This window comes from Phytophthora cinnamomi (assembly GCF_018691715.1).
Source record: "Phytophthora cinnamomi strain GKB4 chromosome Unknown Contig50, whole genome shotgun sequence".
NCBI classification, from domain to species: Eukaryota; Oomycota; class Peronosporomycetes; order Peronosporales; family Peronosporaceae; genus Phytophthora; species Phytophthora cinnamomi.
The window spans coordinates 715,376-735,634 of NW_027150983.1; the positions used below are offsets into that span (position 1 = coordinate 715,376).

At 55.6% G+C, this 20,259-nt stretch overlaps 7 protein-coding genes across 8 annotated transcripts; 3 read left to right on the forward strand and 4 right to left on the reverse strand.

Moving 5' to 3' along the window:
* Positions 1-85: 85 nt before the first annotated feature.
* On the reverse strand, positions 86-2,164 carry IUM83_06578 (putative secreted RxLR effector protein; the record flags this gene model as incomplete). Of its 2 annotated transcripts, XM_067930801.1 has the most annotated exons (2): positions 360-379; positions 487-2,164. In XM_067930801.1, the coding sequence occupies 2 exons, from the start codon at positions 2,162-2,164 to the stop codon at positions 360-362; spliced, it is 1,698 nt and encodes a 565-aa protein (XP_067789870.1). The 2 variants fall into 2 exon arrangements, with proteins under 2 accessions (XP_067789869.1, XP_067789870.1); XM_067930800.1 differs by having other exon boundaries at positions 86-2,164.
* Positions 2,165-2,752: 588 nt separating this feature from the next.
* On the reverse strand, positions 2,753-7,027 carry IUM83_06579 (cmgc mapk protein kinase; the record flags this gene model as incomplete). Its single annotated transcript, XM_067930802.1, has 2 exons — positions 2,753-2,774; positions 2,877-7,027. 2 exons carry the CDS (start codon positions 7,025-7,027, stop codon positions 2,753-2,755), a joined length of 4,173 nt encoding a protein of 1,390 aa, XP_067789716.1.
* Positions 7,028-7,510: 483 nt separating this feature from the next.
* On the forward strand, positions 7,511-8,539 carry IUM83_06580 (Coiled-coil domain-containing protein C16orf93; the record flags this gene model as incomplete). The annotated part of the gene is made up of 5 exons (XM_067930803.1): positions 7,511-7,513; positions 7,658-7,740; positions 7,835-7,942; positions 8,024-8,185; positions 8,263-8,539. 5 exons carry the CDS (start codon positions 7,511-7,513, stop codon positions 8,537-8,539), a joined length of 633 nt encoding a protein of 210 aa, XP_067789633.1.
* A 77-nt stretch (positions 8,540-8,616) lies between these two features.
* On the reverse strand, positions 8,617-9,037 carry IUM83_06581 (Replication factor A protein 3; the record flags this gene model as incomplete). Its single annotated transcript, XM_067930804.1, has 2 exons — positions 8,617-8,814; positions 8,894-9,037. The coding sequence occupies 2 exons, from the start codon at positions 9,035-9,037 to the stop codon at positions 8,617-8,619; spliced, it is 342 nt and encodes a 113-aa protein (XP_067789714.1).
* A 150-nt stretch (positions 9,038-9,187) lies between these two features.
* IUM83_06582 (metal-dependent amidohydrolase 3) lies at positions 9,188-11,157 on the forward strand (the record flags this gene model as incomplete). The annotated part of the gene is made up of 5 exons (XM_067930805.1): positions 9,188-9,748; positions 9,841-9,883; positions 9,961-10,214; positions 10,284-10,416; positions 10,481-11,157. 5 exons carry the CDS (start codon positions 9,188-9,190, stop codon positions 11,155-11,157), a joined length of 1,668 nt encoding a protein of 555 aa, XP_067789732.1.
* Positions 11,158-11,809: 652 nt separating this feature from the next.
* On the reverse strand, positions 11,810-13,577 carry IUM83_06583 (uncharacterized protein; the record flags this gene model as incomplete). The annotated part of the gene is made up of 4 exons (XM_067930806.1): positions 11,810-12,423; positions 12,540-12,595; positions 12,675-12,702; positions 12,836-13,577. 4 exons carry the CDS (start codon positions 13,575-13,577, stop codon positions 11,810-11,812), a joined length of 1,440 nt encoding a protein of 479 aa, XP_067789634.1.
* A 1,023-nt stretch (positions 13,578-14,600) lies between these two features.
* On the forward strand, positions 14,601-18,243 carry IUM83_06584 (Multidrug resistance protein ABC Superfamily; the record flags this gene model as incomplete). The annotated part of the gene is made up of 3 exons (XM_067930807.1): positions 14,601-15,414; positions 16,972-18,113; positions 18,232-18,243. 3 exons carry the CDS (start codon positions 14,601-14,603, stop codon positions 18,241-18,243), a joined length of 1,968 nt encoding a protein of 655 aa, XP_067789635.1.
* Between the last annotated feature and the right edge of the window lie 2,016 nt (positions 18,244-20,259).

Below are 20,259 nucleotides of genomic sequence, written 5' to 3' on the forward strand. Positions count from 1 at the left end.
TAGTCGTACATTTCAATACCTCAAGTGTCGCTGGAGCACGCCTCCATTGCCATGAACTGCTAGCGTATACATATCTATGGGCTATCTACCAACCATCGGTAAAGCGGCCGAAGTTGCCGCGGTTCGAGCGTCCCTTCGAGAACGACGCATCGTAGTTGCTGCGGTTGTTATTGCGGCGGAAGCCGCCGTCGCGGTCGTTGCGCTTCCAGTTGTTGCCACCATCGCGGTCGTTGCGCTTCCAGCCTCCACCCTCGCGTTTGTTTCCTCCGAAGCGGTTGTTGGAGAAGCCGCGCGAGTTGTTGTTGCGTCCGCCACGAGAGTTGAAGCGGCCACCATTGTTGTTATTGCGGCCCGCCCGATCAATCAGCATGCGCGGGAACTCCACAGCAGCGGTCACCGTGACTTCATCACCGGGTGCCGAAGCCGTCAGATGCTCCTGGAGGCTCTCCAGCTTGCCTTCCGGGATGTCAAACACGAGCTTGCCACCCTCCACCGGGTAAATGTCCACGCGATCAGCCATGAAGGACGAAAGCAGGCGGTTAAGTTCACGCGCGTTCTGCACGCCTTCGACCTCCACGGTCTGCATGCGGAAGCGTCCCGTGAGCATCGAAAGCGTCGTGAGCTTCTTCGAGTCGAAGCCACACAGCAAAGCAAGAGCAGCGCTCAGCACGCCCGGTCCCTGCTGCTCGATCATAGCCTGGGCGGCTTCATCGAACAACTGCGCGTTCGCCTTGGGCAGTGAGGTCAGCTGCTTGTTCACGTCCTCCAACGCACCGTCGATCATCTGCTCAGGGCGAGGCGGGGCCGCGTGCGCGAACTTGAACTTGTAGCGACGCTCAAAGTCCAGCACATCGCTCGCATCACTGCGGTCGAAGAAAACAATGTTGGTGCCCGAGCGTCCGGCACGGCCCGTACGTCCCGCGCGGTGCACGAAGCTCTCCTTGTCACTGGGAAGGCGGTACTGCACGACGAGCTCCACATTGGCGATATCGAGGCCACGCGCAGCAATATCCGTGCACACCAACGTCTTGACGTGGCCACTGCGGAAACCATTCATCGTGGAAGTTCGCATTCCCTGGGAGAGGTCGCCGTGCAGGGCGCGGGCGTCCTGGCCGGGCAGCGAGTTGGCGATCTCGTCGGCTTCCTGCTTCGTCTCCGTGAACACGAGCGTCTGTCCGTCGTGCGCGTGCAGACGCAGCACGCTCTCGAGCACCTGGATGCGGTCGCGCACGGGGGCGTTGATCGCCTTGTGCGCCACGGTGGCGGGCACCTGGTTGTCCTCGTCGCCCACGAGGTCAATGGACACGGGCTCCTTGAGGAACTTCTTGGCCATGGAGCTCACCCACTTGGGGAAGGTGGCCGACCACATGACGGTCTGGCCGCCCTCGGGCACCCAGCCCAAAATGGTCTCCACGGCCTCCTGGAAGCCAAATTTGAGCATCATGTCGGCCTCGTCCAGCACGGAGACGTCCACGTCGTCCAGCGAGAGCGAGCCCTTGTCCACGAGGTCCATGATACGGCCGGGCGTGCCCACGAGGATGTCGGCACCGCGGCGCAGCTGGTTCTCCTGCACCGTGTAGGACACGCCGCCCACGACGTTGACGGTGCGCAGCTGCGGGGCCACGCGCTGCACCTCGTCGTGCACCTGCTGCGCCAGCTCGCGCGTGGGCAGCAGCACGAGCGCCTGCGGGTTGCGCGTGCTCTTGCGGTTGGCCAGGATGGTCTCGACGATGGGCAGCGCGAAGGCCAGCGTCTTGCCCGAGCCCGTCTTGGAGCGGCCCATGATGTCGGCGCCGCGCATCATAACGTCGAACGACTGCGTCTGCACCGGGAAGAGGTGCGTCACGCCGGCGCGCAGCAGGTTGCGCTGCGTCTCCTGCGACAGCGCGAAGTCCTCGATGGGCTTCTGGTCCACGAAGCCCTTCTGCAGGGCCAGCGGCTCCAGCTCGGCGTCGGTCTCGGCGTCAGCGTCGGCCTCGTCGTCCAGCTCCAGCGCGGCGGCGGCGCCGAAGTCCACGGGCGCCGACGAGTACCAGGCTGCGGCCGCCTGGGCGGGCGCCACGCGCAAGACGCGAGAGGACGAGGCGAGAGGCGCCGAGCGGCGCAGGGCCAGCGCGGCGGAGCGGCCGGCGAGGCGGCGGAGGGTCACGGCGAGCGGCAGCATCGGAGGTGACGATGAAGAAGTGAAGCTGAAGCAGCGTGCGGCCAGCAGCCGTCTCAATCGGGTGGTGGCGCCCAGTGCGATTTTCACAATAGGGGTATAGTCAATCCAGGTGAGTAAGGGTGAGATTGATTGTCAATGCCTGCCTAATGTGATTGTTGCAATAGAGAGCAAAGTGAAGTCCGGTGCGATGACAAGCAAAAAGGCAAGGTGGACACTTTTTCTGAGACTGAAGGAGACGAGGCCGAAGGCAGGCGTGGGCGTGTCATTGACATTGGCTATTGCTCAAGAAACGTTAATAGGGTAAAAGGAAAATGGGCTGCCGGGTCCTCGCGCGGCGCCCGATACAACATAGTTCTCTGTCTGCTCTCTCGCTCTAGGTCTCTACATGGGAAGCTGGGGTGACGCCGGGCGAGGTCTCTTCTCCGCCGCCGCCACCGCCTTCAGTGCTGCTGCCATCGATTCATTCACCGCGCTGCTGCTGCGGTTCTTCCTTCATTCACCAAGGAAGAACCACGTGAGCGCGTCTTGCTCCAAACACGTACACGCACTTGCACGCATACCACGAACACAATGAACCGAAGCGGACACCTACGACGCGCTGATACCTTCCCTGCAAAGTCACAGACGAGAACCAGCAGCAACAAAGCACAGTTAGCGAATGAGACTACTTTACAATTCACGCACACAGTATCCCACTTATTGTCATGCGTACTTTTTGAAGGCTTGGGCGATGCGGTGCGAGTCGAAGGTGCAGTGGATGCTCACGATGCTGCCGCCGCTCACGCTAACGATGTCGCACGATTCCTCCGTCACAATCTCGCTGTTGCGCAGAATGCGGAATGTCGTGGACGTCATCACCACTGCGGTCTCCTCATCCTCGTCTACCAGAATACGGAGCACGCGGCCGCTACTGCGCTCCACCGTCTCGTCACGGATCTTCCAGTAGTCACACAGCCGCTTGTAGCCGTGGAACTCGCCCCAGTAAGGCACGCAGTCGGGCAGGTTCGAACTCAACACGCACCCATCCGAGACGGGGTCAATTTTTTCTTCCATCCAGAAGGACGCTGGCGCATCCAGCGGCGACGAGAACTTCAGGTTGGGACCGAACAGGTTGCGGTAGAACTCCATAACAAGCTCTTTCATCTCTTCCTTGTTGCACTTCAACGAGCACACGGAACTTGAGGTCGCGGACAGCCTCTGCTTCGGTGCATCGTCAGGCAGCAGTGATAAGCGCTGCTTAGGAAGCGGCGGCGATGAGTTAGCATTTGACACACAGACCAAAATCTCCGTCAACCACGTGAGGCGAGTGTCGATCGAGTCCACCAACACCATGAACGAGCCGTGTCCTTGTGTGTTGATCTGGAATCCAAACACACTGTTCTGGCCCTGCACGTGCATGGGGAGACCCTCCGACACTGTGAGCGGACGCGACGTACCGCGGACAAAGGTGCGGTCCTTTGCATGAGCTTCACTGATGTAGTAGCTCAGCGACCCATCCGATCGGTTGAGAACGAAGTAATAACGCTCCCACACGTTCCTGTGACCAGTCTCGGGGTATTTGTTCTTGTACATGTAACCGGACGTGATCACATTCGTCGCTGACTCGGCCGATTTTGACGATGCGGCAGGAACGTCGGTGACCACCACGCCTGCATCACGCTTCACGAAGGTCGTGATATCTTCACCGCGAGAAGTGTCCACTACGAATACGTCCGTCTGACGCGGTGCAACGTTCGGCGACGCGTACGCTTCGTTACTCAAAGCAAGCACCTTCTTGTCTGCTTTTTCGTTGTGAGTCGTAACCAGGGACTTCCGAAGGCGCTTGAACACACTGTTCCACCCAAACGAATTGCGCTGCTGGTTCTCGCCGTTCGCCTGCGAACCCGAGTCTTGAGCTGGCGGAGCAACCGGGGGCTTAATAACGGAGCCCAGGCGCATCGGTGACTTGAACACAGGCGACTGAAGCACATTCTTGAAATAGTGAGACTTGCGAGAGCCATCACCTTCACTGTTTCGAGTAGTGTCCGGCGTTTCCTTCGGCGATTCCTCGGCCGAGTTTTTCGGTGACACCGTCTTGGTATTGCTAGCATCAGTGACAATTGCAGGCGGCTTTGCCTCCTCCTTTTTCGCATCCTCATCCTTTTCGGAAGTTTCTGGTTCATCGTCTGCAGCTTCCAGCTTGCTGGCCGGGAGGCTTGGAGAAGAAGATGGTGTCAATGCATCCTTTTCCTTAACGGAGCTGCTTCTGCCTGTAGAGAGAAGCTCGGATGCCGTTTCCGGTTCCTCACTGGATGCAGGCACCGGCTCCTCTTTCAACAAAGGTTCCGAAGTCGGGGTAGACTCAGTTTCCGCCGCAGCTTCCTCCGCGGTTGAACCACGTTCGCTTACCGCGGGCTGTTCGCCCACTGAGCTTCTCCTCTCGTCAGAGCCACGCGCAGAGTCGGACTTCTCAGAACCACTGCTGAAGCGCGTCTTCTCCGATAATTTTGCCCAAGAAGGACTACGCTTGCAATGGAACACAACCTGCGCGTTGTTTTGGGATAGCGCCTTGCTGGTGAATACTTCATCAATCACGTCGTGCAGGATGGCAGCGTAGATGTCAAGAGTAGGAATATCAAGCTTGGCACGCAGCAGCAAACTGACGATGTTCTCAGGCACCTTGATGTCGACACCGAACAAGTCCTTCGTCAGAGGACAGTTCTTTGCTCGGGAAGCATCAGCATCTCGGAGGATGAATGAGATCGCCGGTACAATGTGGATGATGAGCATGTCAAACGACGATCGCTTCTCGAGAATAGAGAGGTATGCCTGGATGAGTCCACTCTTGTGCAGTTCCTCGTCAACGGTGGCATCGTTTAACAACACGAGGTTGTTTAAATACTTAGCCAATGAGATCTCCACGGAAGAAGGAAGGCCCTTGTTGAGCTGCGCCACAAAGGAGCCACACGATTTTCGAGCCACATCCAACACAAATGTCCAGAGAGCGTGGCCTCGGGGCAAAGACGTCAAGTTGTACATGGATGTCTCGTTGGCACCTTCGTGCGGCGAGTTGGGGTACTGCTCCGACGCAAAACTCGAGTATCCAAACATTTGCGTGTTCTGGGTCTCCATTTCGGGCGTCTGATTGTTGTCGTCGTCGCTCTCGACGCTTTCGTTCAGCAGCTTTTGGCACAGAACCAAGAGCTCAGCCACCACATGAATGTTCAAAGCACTCGACACTTCGGTTAGTTTCTTTTCGCGAATAATATCCAGCTCATCTGCAGCGTTTTTGAAGAGCTCCTCGACGATAGTAGGCTGCTTCGACATCTCTTCCAGCAGCATGTACTGGAGGAAGTTGTGGTAGCCATGCGTCATGGACTCGAAGCCACGGATCGTACCAAACTGGTCTCGTACGAAGTACTTCGACAGGTACACACCGCCCTCGCGGCGACTAAACGCCCCTAGCCGGTCTGCCTGGTTCGCTTGCAGCATGTCCACAAGCAGGTTGGTCGTGTTTTCCACAAGTGGCAAGTTCTCCGGCTTTGTTGGGTACACGCGGGTTGCCTCGGCGAGCAATGGCGCCGCAATTTCCATGGCATCGTTGCGACCGGTAATCGGGTGCACGCTTTCGTAGCTCTGCAGAATGAGTGTAAGCATGTACTTGATAGTGTTCGAGTACAGGTGCGGGACCACCATGGGCAAGAAGCGCTTGAGCACGTTGTTGACGTATCCTTCCTCGAGACAGAAGCCGTCGTGCAGACGCACGAGCGCCTTGCTGAAGAACAGCAGCTGCATTTCGTCCAGCGGAATGGGATTCTTGAAGATCGAGTAGAGCTGCTCCCACTTCTCAATGTCCTCCGGTTCCTGGCACCCGAAGACGGCAGTAGACGCAGTCGAACCCGAACTCGAGTCCGACGAGAAGGACTCGTACAGGTCCTCCTCGCCAGTATAGAGCTTCATGATGATCTCGGAGCACAAGAAGTGTTTCTTGTAGTAGCCGTACTCCTCGTGCGGCTCGCCACTGAGCACGGGCGGGGTGACAAACTCCGCGAGCACCTCCTTGACCGTCTCGGGCTGCATGAGCCAGAGGCGGATGTCCGAGTCCGTGTCCTCCAAGATCTCCAGCACGGGGTCGATCTGCATGTCCAGAAACGCCGTCAGCGTCATCTTCTTCTGACTCAGCGATCCGGCGAACAGCTGGTCATCTGGGTACGAAGGTAATGACCGGCGGCGGAACGTGTCGGCGTCGTCCAGGAACTTGGACAAGCTGCCGGCGCGCCCGCCACGGTTCGTGATCACCTCCATCTCGTTCACCGAGAAGCTCATGGTGGGGGGCACGCTGGGCTTGTCCTGCAGGCCGCAGTCGCCCAGCAGGTCCACGCCGTCCTCCATGGCCTCGTGGAACTCGTCGTCGTCCTCCTCGTCGTCATCGAACGCCGCCAGCTCCATCAGCACAGCTGTCTCGCTGTCATTACTGCCGGCAGTTTCGTTCGCGCCGTCGGTGAGCCCCTCGACTGGCGTCGCCGTCGTCTCCTCGACACTGTCAGCCTCCGCCTCCGTCTCCACGACGGCGACAAGGGGCTCACTGTCTTCACTAGCAGCAACGGCAGCAGCCTGTGTCTCAGCCTGCGCCTCCGTCTCCTCCGTCTCTTCCTCCTCCTGCTGCTGCTGCTCCTGCTCGTTGTTCTCGGGCGCGTGCGCCGTCTCCGCGGGCGTGTGGGCGCTCTCCTTCTCCTTCTCCTTGCTCTTGCCGGCGGCGGTGGGCGCCACGAGCTCCTCGAGCGTCACGGGCTCGCCCACGATCTCGGGCGCGTCCTCGGGCGCCGCGGGCGTCTTGCTCGGGCGGGCGGCGGCGTCGCCGGGCGCGGCGGCGGCCGCCTCCATGTCGCTGCTGGGGGTCGCCGTGGGGACCGGTCGGGGGGACGCGCGCTCGCTCCCCGCTCTCTCGGTGGGTCTGGGGCCTTCTTCGCCCGGGGCAACGCTATCGCTTGTCCGGCGAGGAAGCAGGCAGGCGGAGCTGTGCTATGCCGTGTCAGAGGAGGGAGAGGGGGGAGCCATTTCCCATTGGCAGAAAAAAGAGCCAGCCAAAGCGTGGGCGCGCAGGTACGGACCGCGTCGGTTTAGGGACACATGGCGCTGCCATCACAGTCAAACTCCCCGAGTGTGAGACGGCAGGGTACGAGTAATACCTGGCGATACGGACCTGATCTGCATCCTCTACGATTGCTGTGCAGCGATTGGCTGCGCAAGAGCCACTCTTCCGAATGGCTGCATAGACGGCTTAAGTGCGGCGCTCCCGGCAAAGTCCGACGCCAAAGGACGTCAAAGGTCAACTTCGACTTGAAGGTCTGGTGTGTATCGGATACCATGGTGCGTGCGGCCGCAAATGTGAACTCGACCTCGCCTCGTTTTGCCTTGCCGAGGCAGCGAGAGTACAGAGGATACTTTTGCTGCGAGTGTCGTGACGTGGTCGGATCGCCCTGCAGAGCGCGCTGACCGGTCTCTGCACTGCAGACGGAGGCGATCGTGTGGAAGCACGCGACCGAGGACGAGCTGGCGCGCTTGGCGACGCGGCACTCGGTGGACGACTGCAAGAGGTGGCAAGATCTGTTGCTGCTGTCGTGGTGCTATGCAGCGAGCTGAAGTGGCTGATTGGCAGGATGACGTTGGCTAACTGTTGTTGATGCGCAGTGCGCTGGCGGAGATCTTCGATTTGGACCTCGCGGATGAGAAGCAGAGCTTCCTGCTGGACTTCCACCTGCACAACTACTCATATCCTTCTCCTACGCTGCAGTTGCTGTAGTTTCTACATGCGTTTGGATTTGCCGTAGGGACGAACGATGGACGCGCTCCTTAACGGTTGGCTTTTACGTTCTGCAGACAGAGGCACTTCCAGCTCAGCCAGACGTCCGTGCTCCTCGGGATCTGTCAGACGCTGATGAAGCGCGACTTGGCGCGTGACAGCACCACCGACCTCAAGATCAGCTATGACTTCTTCCAGGCGACATTGCTCACGCACAGCGTCAACCGCTCGCCCAAAAGGTACGCTTGAAACACGCAACAAAGCACGTCGGGAACACCACATCAAAGGACTCATTCAATGTCATATCCACTTGTAGCGTGGCGATCTTTAGCCGGGAAGAGGTCGCAGCTATCGTGGACTACGTCACAAACTCGTACTACCGCCACTTCCAGCTCTACAAGTGCATCTACACGCCGTACTACCACGAGCACCTCGTCCAGCGCGAGATCAACGACATCCAGACGCCCAGAGCTCCACGCCCGCTCAGCCACGGCTTCCTGCACTCCATCAGGCCACTATCGGCCGTCGAACCTACCGAGACACCCAACACAGACGCAGCAGCAGATACCCCAGAGCCCCTGGCAGACGCATAACTCGACGTGCAAAATCTATATATTCTTCTGTCTCATCCACCACGAGCCCTTTGCATTGCATCAACGAGAGTGCTGAGCTACTCGAACAGGTGCTTGTACTTGGACTGCGAGAGCTGCACGAGCTGGTCGTACACGTCCAGGTCGAAGCTGTCGCCGAAGAGCGTCGTCTTGAACTCCTGGATGGTCTCCGAGTCCACGACGCGGCCGATCACCTCCACCACCTTGCTGCCGTAGTCGGAGCCCGGCTGGATCGTCACGTTCACGATCTCCCCGTCCTGCGAAGGAAGACGACATTAGAACACACACACACACACGCACACCTCAAGAGCTCCAGCCAGGGGATCCGCGACTCACCGACGTGCGCAGCACCACAGCGGTGGGCGAGTGGCTCTCCACGGCGCCCACGAGCGCCACCGTGTGGCCCACATAGGCGCCCATGCTCTTCTTGTTCACGCGCGGGTGCGTCGCGTTGCCGCTCGGAGCGCCGCCGAAGTCCATCGTGAGGCGATACTGTAAACGGTTGGGAAGTGTTGGCGCCAAAATGGAGAGAGCCAAGTCGCGCCACCCGGATTTTGGACCAATCGGAGCGGATTACGACCAACGAAGCCAGCACCTGATAATCCGATCAGATCTGATCTGATCATCAAGATGAAGGCGTTCGTGAACGGCAAGATCTGGCAGTGGGCGGGCCCGGGCTCCTCCGTCGCGGGGCCGTTCGCCGAGTGGATGACGCTGGCGGAGGACGGCCGCATCGCCGCAGTGGGCACGGGCGCGCCTCCCCCCGCCGACGAGACGCAGGACCTGCGGGGCGCGCTGGTGCTGCCGGGCCTGCAGGACGCGCACACGCACGTGTCGATGCTGGGCGAGAGCGCCGAGTGGCTGGACCTGTCGGGCTGCGCGTCGTTCGACGAGTTTCGGCGGCGGCTGAGCAGCTACGACGCGCGCCACCCGGACAAGGCGTGGGTCGTGGGCGTCGGCTGGGCGCAGGACGAGCTCTCGAGCAACGCGCGGTACCCGAGCCGCCACGACATCGACGCCGTGATCAGGGATCGCCCCGTGCTGCTGCACCGCGCCTGCTGGCACATTGCAGTGGTGAACACGAGGGCGCTGGAGATCGCGGGCGTGGACGTGACGGCCACGAGTCACGACGTCGGGCACGGAGCTATTGATGTGGACGAGAACGGGGCCACGGGCATCCTGAGAGAAGATGTAACGAGCTCGACGTGGTCATTGGCTGCTGCATTAGGTTGAGGATCAAAAGTAGTTTTACTTGTTTTTATTGTGGTGGTGATGGAGTGCAGGCGGTGCAGATCGTGGAGAAGCACGCGAACGAGCCGTCCCTGGGTGCGTGGAGTGACGGTGCTGGGGGGAGGGGTTGCTGACTAGTTGGTGGGTTGTGCTTATTGTTTGGGGTCGTGCAGATCTTCGCGTCCAGTACTTCCGGAACGCGTTGCAGAGATGCGTGAGCTCGGGTCTTACTGCTGTTCACACCAACGATGAGGACGCGTTGCAAGTGTACACCATGCTGCAAGAAAAAGAGGGGCTGCCGGTTCGTGTATACCTGACACCGTCGATCCATGAGCTGGGCAAACCCAAGACGCCGAGGCCTGGAGAGTGCTGTGGGCTGCTGTCGTGCCACCGGATGAAGATCTTCAGCGATGGCAGCCTTGGAGCGGTACGTCTTACTGACTGTGAATACGCGTGCGCATGTGAAGGTGCTTACCGCCTGCGAATTATTCTCTAGGAAACGGCGGCGTTGCGTGTTCCATACAAAGACACGAAGAACAAAGGGATCCTCATGAATTCAGATGAAGGTCTTGTGAAGAAAATTGCCGACGCCACTAGTGCCGGTTATCGTGTCGAAATCCACGCCATTGGTATGCTCTCTCTAAATTGCAGTAGTTGCCGTACTTTATCTGAGGAGTGTTATTGGAACCGCAGGTGATCGCGCTGCGGAGCAGGTTCTGGTAGCTCTCCGTGCAGCTCATGTTGGATCGGAAAAACGCCCCATTCTCACGCACTGCCAGATCCTTGGTGAAGATTTGATCTCCCAGATGCGTGAGCAAGGCGTTATCGGCAACATCCAACCATCCTTTACTGTGACGGATGCAGCATATGTCCGCAAGCGCTTGGAAGACGACATCATTCCCTTTTCGTATTGCTGGAAGCGAATGCTGCAGAATAGGGTCGTGTGTTCTGGAGGCAGCGACGCACCCATCGAGACGTGCAATCCGTTCCAAGGCATCTACGACGCGATTTACCGGCGTAAGCCTGGCTGTCCCCAGGATGTGTTTTTGCCAGATGAACAACTCTCCTTCGACGAAGCCTTGGCGCTGTACACGAAAGGTGGCGCATTCGCAGCAATGGAAGAGGATGTCCTCGGTGAGATCGCTCCCGGTTTCCGTGGAGATTTTGTGGTGCTCCGCACAGACGTGACTCAAAACCATTCGGCGCTCGTGTCACGTGACCTAGTGGAGAGTGTCTGGGTGAATGGGAAAAAGACATTCGAGTATGATCCGGTATCAGTGATGTCTACGAACCCCCAGTACGATCTCAGTAATAGCTTACTGCCGGGCAAGAACGGACCCATGCGAGTATGCCGGTGCTGTCGGCGATAAAAATCGCGTCCAGGGAGAACTAACTTCAGCGGTTACAGTCTTCCCTAAGATCTACGGGCTCCCAATGAAATGCTGTTGGCACCGTGTTAGCTTCATTATTTTTCCCGTTCTGTCGCGTGTAGTGTTGCATGTATCAGATGCACTCTCCGACAGTGCGTCAAGATTTCATGAGCACATGTACCTAGTATTGACAATACACTGTGCTTTGCAGATAAATGTCGCCCTGTTTTTTAGTGCAGATTGAGGTCGACCCCTCCACAACGGGTGAAACTAAAGAGTCATTAGCATGAGCGACCTCGATGTACATGTATTTTGCCGGAAAACACCTTTTTCGGATTTGTTTTGCATCAGCATTCTTCTATTATTATTATAGGGGTTCTCACGGTTGGAAAGTAAGAAAGAAACGACGCATGTCTGTATTGTCTTAAATTCACCCTCGAGCACAGCTTGAAGGACCACACGACAATTGGGGGTGCACGGTGCACAGTGCCAACCGCGTATGCCCACTAGTCACAAAAAATGTACCAAAATGCGGTCAACACTTTATGATTGACTTTCTAGCTTCGGTTTGTAAGATAGACAGTTTCGTTTCATTCAAATTCAAACAACGACGCCATTTAGCGGTGTCATTGACGCATTCTATTCCGTGCCTTTACGCGTCGTTGGCGGCTGCAGAAGCTGCCATTTGCAACACATGGTCGACGCTGGCGATATGTTGCAGAGTAGCTGCTTGAAGCTCCCGAACTGCAGCCAGCGACAACGACAGCGTCATGTCTTTTCTATCCGTGTCGTCTTGGTCCTTTCGTACGGTGGTGTCCTTGGTACACTTCTGCTGAATTATTTCTTGCTGGCTGTTCATACTGCAGCGGACATTGATACGCTGAAGTTCTTGCGCGACGATTGCCTCGACTTCCTGCCTCTTGACGTGACGCTGCATACGCTCATCCTGCGGCGAGAAAGCCCAGTCGCCGAACTCCAGCGCCTGGTAAATGTACGCGCGGTGCCGCAGTGGTGCGGAAGCCAACGTTGTCTGAGTCGAGCTCCCATCGGCAAAGAAGAATGAGCAACAGTCGCCGTCGCGTTCAACCTGGAGGATCGTACGATCTGCGAATGCAACTCGAACTCGACCGTCGCGGAATGCACGGAATCGCCCGTGTTCATTTTCAGACTCCTCCACCAGCTCCAGTTCCTCCTTTTGCAGCGGTGACGATGGCGGATCGTGACTACGAGCTTCAGCAGGGCACTTGAAGGCCTGAAGCACGTACTCTATGTGTAGACACAATGAAGCCACAGAGTTACTTGTACTCTTGGTATCGATAGTGGATGTCGGTGGAATGGTTTCGCGCGTGAACCGGTGCTGCGGTCGCCCAGTTTCATCGTACCACGTGTAAAACCCATCGGACCCCACCAACAGTGAACGTTCACAACCCACTTGAACCTACTCAACCAAAAAAAAACAATAAAGTTAGAGGCAAGCATGAACAATCACCTCCAGACAATGCAGATGCCAAACAAACCACAAGTTCCGGGGATGTATTCCCCTGCCTGCGTGACACGAGCAACGTCGCGTCCTCCCCCACGACCTCCGCCACAACGCGATGGTACAGCATCTTCGAAGGAAGTGTAGCCACTCGCAGTATATCAGTCAACGCCAAAGCGTTCTTATGTCCTCCTCCACCTCCGGCAACACCGTTGTTAGTCGAAGCGATGACCGAAAAGGCCGGTCGAGCAGCGAACGCGCCATTCCTCGGCAGCTGCGACACAGCTCCACTCACGCCCTCCTCCCCGTCCACTGCAGCAAGCTCAATCTCCGCCTCTCGGTCTTTATCCCACGCTGCTTTCGCCGCCAGCAACATCCTCACCGGCAGCTCAAAGCTCTGCGGCGTGTGGCCCACAGCGAACGTCTGACGCAGCGTCGCGTAGTGTGCGTGGCTGCTGTCCTCTATTCGGTCGTCCGAGACCTTCACCTCCGCCACGTACTGCAGCTCCACCAGCTTCCCACTGGCATGCAGCTGCACTTTGGCCGCGCCCTCGATCGACTGCAGCTCGAAGCATCGCTCCTGCTCGTTGTACAGCCTCGACACCTTCACGCTCCCGCCCGACGCAGGCCACCTGGCTCGAAGCGCTCGGATGCGTCGCTGCTGCCTCACGTCCTTCGCCTGCATCAGACGCACATGCAGGTACGACGGCTGATCGCTGAACCGGTTGCGCAGATCAAGCGTGTCGACCACCAGCGGCCGGTGGCTGGACAGCGCAGTGGGCGTCAGGTGCCGCGTGCGCGTCCCGTCGGGCTGGATGTACGAGTACGCGTGGCCCGAGGACTCCAACACCACCGTGTGCGTCTCGTGCACGTTGCGCTGGTAGCAGCCGATGGCGCTGCCGTCCTCCAGCACCACGCAGCGCCGCCGCTGCGACATCATTTCTAGACGTTCTGTCCATCACAAATTTGTGTGCTTTCCTAATTTTAGATTTGTCTGCCCAGAGCCCAGTTTTTGTTGTTGAAAATAATACACTGGCAGTTTGGTTCTTCAAATTTAGACCACGAAATTTCAGAGCTTCTCTTCGTGCGGAGCACGACTTTGTGTTGGTGTAGCTTCAGCTACAACAGCTCTCAGATGAAACAAAGCTACGCCCTTCCTCGATTTGTTTATTTCTTGTAGCCTAGGCGGCATGGACGCGGTCACAGGCAAGCTCTAACAAAACCGTGCTTCGTGCGGAACAGCTCTGGATTTTCCTGGTAGCGCAACGGGTACGTTGTCCTGGTACCGACTTCCCTGGCTTGTAGTGAACAACTGCATATAAGAGCGGCCAATGAAATTGCAGTATTTAGAGCCAGCTGTCGCCTCAGCATATAAGTTCCGCTATAATCATTTAGATACAAATTTACCGGTTTGGTACAAGTATTGTGATTCTGATTGCCACTCAGGAAATTGCAGTACAGTGGTCACGCAGCGGTATTTCTACCGGTATACGTTGGTAACGTGGGACTGGGCGGAGAGAGCGGTCAAGACCGGTTTTACCGGTTTACTCGTTCAAAAGGCAGCCTCACATGCCGCCGGTTGAACTTCAACTTGAAGTGTCACCTTTTTTTTTAAGAAGGCGACACTGCCGAGCAACATGGCGGCGAGGTACTGATGCGCGAGTCCGCACGGACTTCATTTCGGGATTTGCCTGTTGGAAAACATTGCAAGTTGCTGCTGTTGAAGTTACAGTGAAGTGCTGCTGGAGCAGATAAGGGACGAGGCAGTTGAGGTAGTGTAGTCTAACGGTTGCCTGCATGTCTAGGAGAGAGGGAGAAGGAGTTTGGCTGCGGCCATTCCCCAACTTACCGCCAAGAACAAGTTGTATTTGTGCGTGTGAGCTTTGTGGTGACATATTCCAACAGAGTTCTGAGCCCAAGGTATTTGGAATTGGCATCGCTGAGAAGTCTCTGAGCACGCACTATGATGTCGGGAAGGGCAAGTACAACTAGTGGAAAGCCGAAGGCCGGCTTGGAGGTGAACGCCAAGGGAGTTCCTGTGAACTGGAACGGGGAACATTGGGACTTCTACAAGGCGTTGATGATGAGCCTCTTCGAGGAGGATGACCTGGAGAATATCGCAACTGGGAAGGCGAAGCCCCCAGACTCATCGGCATCTGAATCTGATAAGAACGAGTGGAAACAAAATCAGGCAACGATTAGACGCTTAATCCTCGGTTCAGTTTCGCTGGCGTTGGCTCAGCGAGTGATGCGGAAAGCATCTGGCACTGAGATGTGGAAGACACTCGAGGAGAGTTTTGAGGCGCCGAAGAACCAGACTATTTTTGTACATCAGCAGAGGCAATTAGTGCATCAATTAAGGAACACCAGGGCGAAGCGAGAAGATGACATGAATTTGCACCTGGGCAAGATGTACGACATCCGTGATCGTCTCGCGACAATGAAATATGCGGTGCATGATCTGGATATGGTGAACGCAATTTTGAAGAGCTCACCTAGACACGTTAAGTACCAGCGCTTAACAGAAATAATTACTTTGACTCCTGGTTCCGCGTATTCAGTGGACGACGTGCGTGATTTGGTTCTTGTGGCGGCGTCGCAGTTGAAGGAAGAGAGCTACGAGAATTCAGGTGGTCGCGTGGAGAACGGTGGCAACCGTGCTGGCGGAGGCGATGCAATGGCTGGGAAAGCTGGAAAGCAAAAGAACAAACCCAAGCATCAGCAACAACACCAACAGCAGTCGGAGTCGTCAGAAAACCACCTGAAGTGCTTCCAATGTATGCAAAAGGGTCACATTAAGCAGTACTGTCCAGAATTGAATGGGAAAAAGGAGGCAAATGGTGCTGAAGTATCGAAATCAATTTCTCATCGTGACAAAGTCTCAGAGGAAGATTCTCGCCAGTCGCAACGTGCAGGAAATGCAGACAGCATGCAGTGCAAGGCGCAGAAAGAACATAGTGATCCTGGAGAGAAGAAATTCTTGGATGCAGTGAGCGAGCCTAAACAGGTGGTAGAGGTGGCGGAATACAATCCCCGTCACTGGGTCTATGACACCGGTGCTAGTACGCACATTGTAGGATCCAAGCAATATTTTGTATCGTACCACGAGTTTGAAAAAGCTTTTGAAGATATACAAGGGTTTGCAAAAGATGGTCATTCACCAGCACTTGGAGTTGGAGTTATTGCGCTCGCGACTGATGTGGGTGATGGTGCTCTGACAACAATATTCTTGGAAGAAGTGCTGTTTGTGCCGGACGCAAACTGGAATTAGTATTCTGTGGGCTTGGCGATGAAGCAAGGATTCGTTGAGCGGAAGAACAGCAAAACGGGTGAATGCAAAGTGTATCGGAATGGTGAGTTAGTACTGCGAAGCCTACCTGCTTCGAACATTGTGTGGGATTTTGAGGCACACAATGCATGGATTGAAGACCCGCCAAGACAATTGGTGGAGTATGGCGAGATGGCAAACTTCACGAACGCTGATGGCGTGGCGAATATTCGCACGTGGCATGCAAGACTCGGTCACACGTGTGCCAGCACCTGAAGCAGATGGTGGACAAAGAGCTTGTCCGTGGAATGCTTCTAAAGGGCGCAAGCTTACGACGTGCGGGACTTGTGAGCTGACTAAGCAGAAGCGAAAGAAGCGAAGCAAGCGATGTGAGCGTGGTTTTGAGGAGCCAAACGAAACGATTTTCATGGACTTGATGGATCCTGGAAAGAACAACCGCACTGCCTACACACAGGCACTGGTGATAGTTGATGGCTATTCGCGGTGGATGACCGTATATGTATTGACCGACAAACTGAGGCATCTAGCTACTTTCAGCAGTACGTGATGTGGGCTGAACAGCAGATTGGAAAACCTGTGAAACATGTAGTATCTGATACTGGTGGTGAATTCTTGAACACACCAACAAAGGAATGGTGCGCGGAACAAGGCATCAGTTTGGTTCCGGTGGCACCAGGTGGTTCTTCGGTGAACTATGCAGAGCGTGCAATCCAGACATTGCGGAATACAAAGAAAGCGATGTTGAGTCACTCAGAACTTCCGCAGAACTTCTGGCCGGACGCACTGAGGAATTCAGCCTACGTCCGAAACCGCGTTCTCTGCAAAGGAACGAAGCGAACACCTTTCGAGCTGTTCTTTGGCAAGAAGCCGGATCTCCATCGAATTCGGACATTCGGATCGCTAGTGTATGCACACATCCAGAAGCACCTGCGAAAGAAAATGGCAAATACGAGTGAAGCTGGTTTTCTCCTTGGTTATTTGGAAGATTGCATGGGGTGCAAGGTATACTTCCCACAGTATCGTATATCGCGTGTTGTGTACACAGTGAGAGTCCACGAGGATGTCCTATATCATGATCGACACTCGATCCCCAAGTCGGTCGATCATGGATGGCCAGATGATCAACAAGACGATGTTGAAGGGGGGGATAGCGAGGATGACGAGAGTGATAACGACCAGGAGAGCTTGGTGGAAGCAGATTTGGAAACTGTGTCGTCTAATGAAAATGATAAGGACCCGTCAACTTCAAGCGAGAATAGCGAGGAGGAATCCGATGCAAATGAAGACGCGGAAGGTGTTGCAGAGAGCGACGAGGACGCTAGACGTGAGCCATTGTTGATGCACCCACGGGTGTTCCTGCGTCCGATGGCAGATGAAAATGCAGATGAACACGCCAACGAACACGTAGTCGACGACGGAGGTGAAGAAGAAATTGAAAGTAGCAAATCTGGTGAAGATGTCCTGGACGCCGAAAGTGTGGAGGATGCAGTTAGTGGAGAAAAAGATGATTCAGTCAATGAGTCTGAACATGGAGATGTTTCTGCTGTCAGTGAGGATGCTGCATCCGAAGCTATTGATGAAACGGAATCGGTAACATCACAAGATGAGCAGACTCATGAGGAAAATGATAATGAAGATGTGCTGCGTGATTATGAAGATGTTGTTAATGAGGGAGATTTACCAGGTGTTGAACAAGAGAGAGCAGATGAATATCCGCAGGACATTGACGTTGAGACGTACGGTCTGGAGGACGATGACGTCGAAACCACGATGATTGAGAAACGCAAAAGGGTAGATCGCATTCGGTCGTTTAGCGAGCAGCCAAAGTATTGTGAGAAACGTGGTCGTGACTCGATTGCTGGACGTAGGGAGAACAAGCGGCAGCGGTACGAACCTCGTGAGCGCAAGAGACCGAAATATCTGGAGGACTACATCATGGACGCGACCCTGCATCCGGAACTGATGAGTCAGCGAAGATGGAAGGCGAGTGAGGTGCAGATCCCCAAGACGGTTCGACAGGCGATGCGATCACCGCAGTGCAATGAATGGGTGGCCGCGATGGAGACGCAAATGCAAGCGCTAATTGACAAAGGCGTGTTGACACCTATTGATGAACTACCTGACGGTGCAAACTTACTGGAAACTAAGTGGGTGTTCGATCCAAAGGTGGATGAAGATGGATACATCGTGCGCTTTCGTGCACGTATTGTAGCAAAGGGATTCAAACAAAATCCTGGCTTGGATTTCAAGGACACATTCTCACCCGTGGCACGACTGTCGAGCTTCCGATTGCTGGTGGCTCTAGCAAGAGAACTAGGATTGAAGATCTGGCAAGGAGACGTGAACAACGCATACTTGAACGCAAAGCTGAAGATAAAGCAATACATAGGCGGAATTGAAGGCTTCGGCAACCAAATGTACCGTGTGGATCAAGCGTTGTATGGTCTAAGACAGTCAGGCAGGGAGTGGAATGAAGAGTTAGATGGCTGGATGAAGAAGTATGGCTTCACGCCGTGTGAAACGGAGCCGTGCCTGTACTTCTACTCCAAAGGAGATGTTATGGCATTCGTTTTGATTTACGTTGATGATGTAATCACTACGACAAGTTCGGTAGCGTTCAAGTCTGAGTTCTTTGCCGCATTGGATAAGGACTATGGCTTCAAAGACTTGGGATTGCTAACGAACTACTTGGGCATTCGAGTCCGTCAGAAGAAAACAGAAACCGTGCTAGTGTGACGAGGTCCGAGCCAATTCTTGGCCAAGACCCATCAGTCAGAAGCCCAAACCCTACCACGTACCGGCCACATGTCACTTGAAACGTGGATATTTCTTGACCCAAGTCTGGTTTTTGTACATACTTCAAGTTGTGCTGGCTACATCTGGAAACTGAGCTCTGCGAACGTCGAGTTGCGGCGACCCCAGATCCCCAGGTCTGAGATTTGAATTCGGTCTGGAGTCCGAGGTCTGAGAATCGCTCTAGAGGCCACAGATCTGAGGTTCCAGGCCTTGAATCGGACTCTGGGCGAAGAGCTGAGCCCTGGCCTTCTGGGTTTGTGATTTGAAGTCCCATGGTTGCTTAAGTCTCAGACCTCAGGTCTCAGATTGGTGATCTCACAGTTTGGAATGCCCGGAGTTCTGAGACCTGAGAGTGGTGGCAAAAGTCTGAGACATGGTGATTTGGAGTTCAGTCTGAGGTTTGCCTGTGGACCAGACCCTGAGATGTGCAGTCTGGGGTCTGGGAAGAGGGCGTGGCGTGCGGCGTCTGATTTCATCTCGGCTTTGGGGTGCCACAACTGAGATATGGAGTCAACATCGTAATTTTGCCCCCAGCTCAGATTCCCAGACTCAGAGTCCCAGAAGTTGCACCAAAACTGAGACTCGTCAAATTGGTTGGACAGCCGGGGTATGGAATCAACATCGTATTTTTGCCCCCAGCTCAGATTCCCGGCCTCAGAGTCCCAGAATTCGAGCCAGAATTGAGACATGTCAAATCGGTTGGACAGCCGGGGTATGGAATCAACATCGTATTTTGCCCCCAGCTCAGGTTTTCAGCCCGGCAGTCCCTCAACTTGTGCCAAAACTGAGACACGGTGATTGTGGGCGCAAGTTGGTGTCAAGATGCGCGATGTTCGTGAGGATAAGTGGCAACTGGTGAAAGACAGCTGACGCTCCGAGCCTAGGACGTGACTAAAAGCCTACGGCGTACCTGCAGGGCCTGAAGTGCGGCTTCGTGGTCTCACATATGAAGTGGGTACACAAGCGATGGCTACATTGCCGGTCTGGGAGCTGCGGTAGTTGCTCTTTGGAGTTGGCGGTTGCCGCTTGGAAGGTCGCTCTGAAGGGTCGCCCCGTTGTGGCTTTTCGGCCCCTGGTGTCGGGCACACAAGATTCGGCCTGACCAGTCGCCTATGGATTTGGGCCAACAGGAGCCGCAGAATCTTGGCGTCATCCTGATTACACACTGATTTGTACCCAGAGTAATCAGTGTAATCAGGTGATGACAGACCAAGTCCGCCCAATCCCGGCCACAAGATCCTGGCGTAATCAGGATATCACTGATTTGCACCCAGGTGTAATCAGTGTAATCAAGTGATGACTGACCCAGACAGGCCAGCGGAAGGACGCCAAGGCAGCGACACGCATTCACGGGCGCCGCCAAGCCAGTAGTTTAGTGGGTGTCTCACCCTTGTTCAAGGTGTACCCAGGAGATGTTTGCACCCTTACTTGATAGGCCCTTTGTATGTGCATGTGCATGATAATAATCAGAGTTTGTTTTGCCCCGAAGACCGCAAGCTGCGGAGTTCGTCTTGCGCCGACGGGCGTGTTGCTTCAC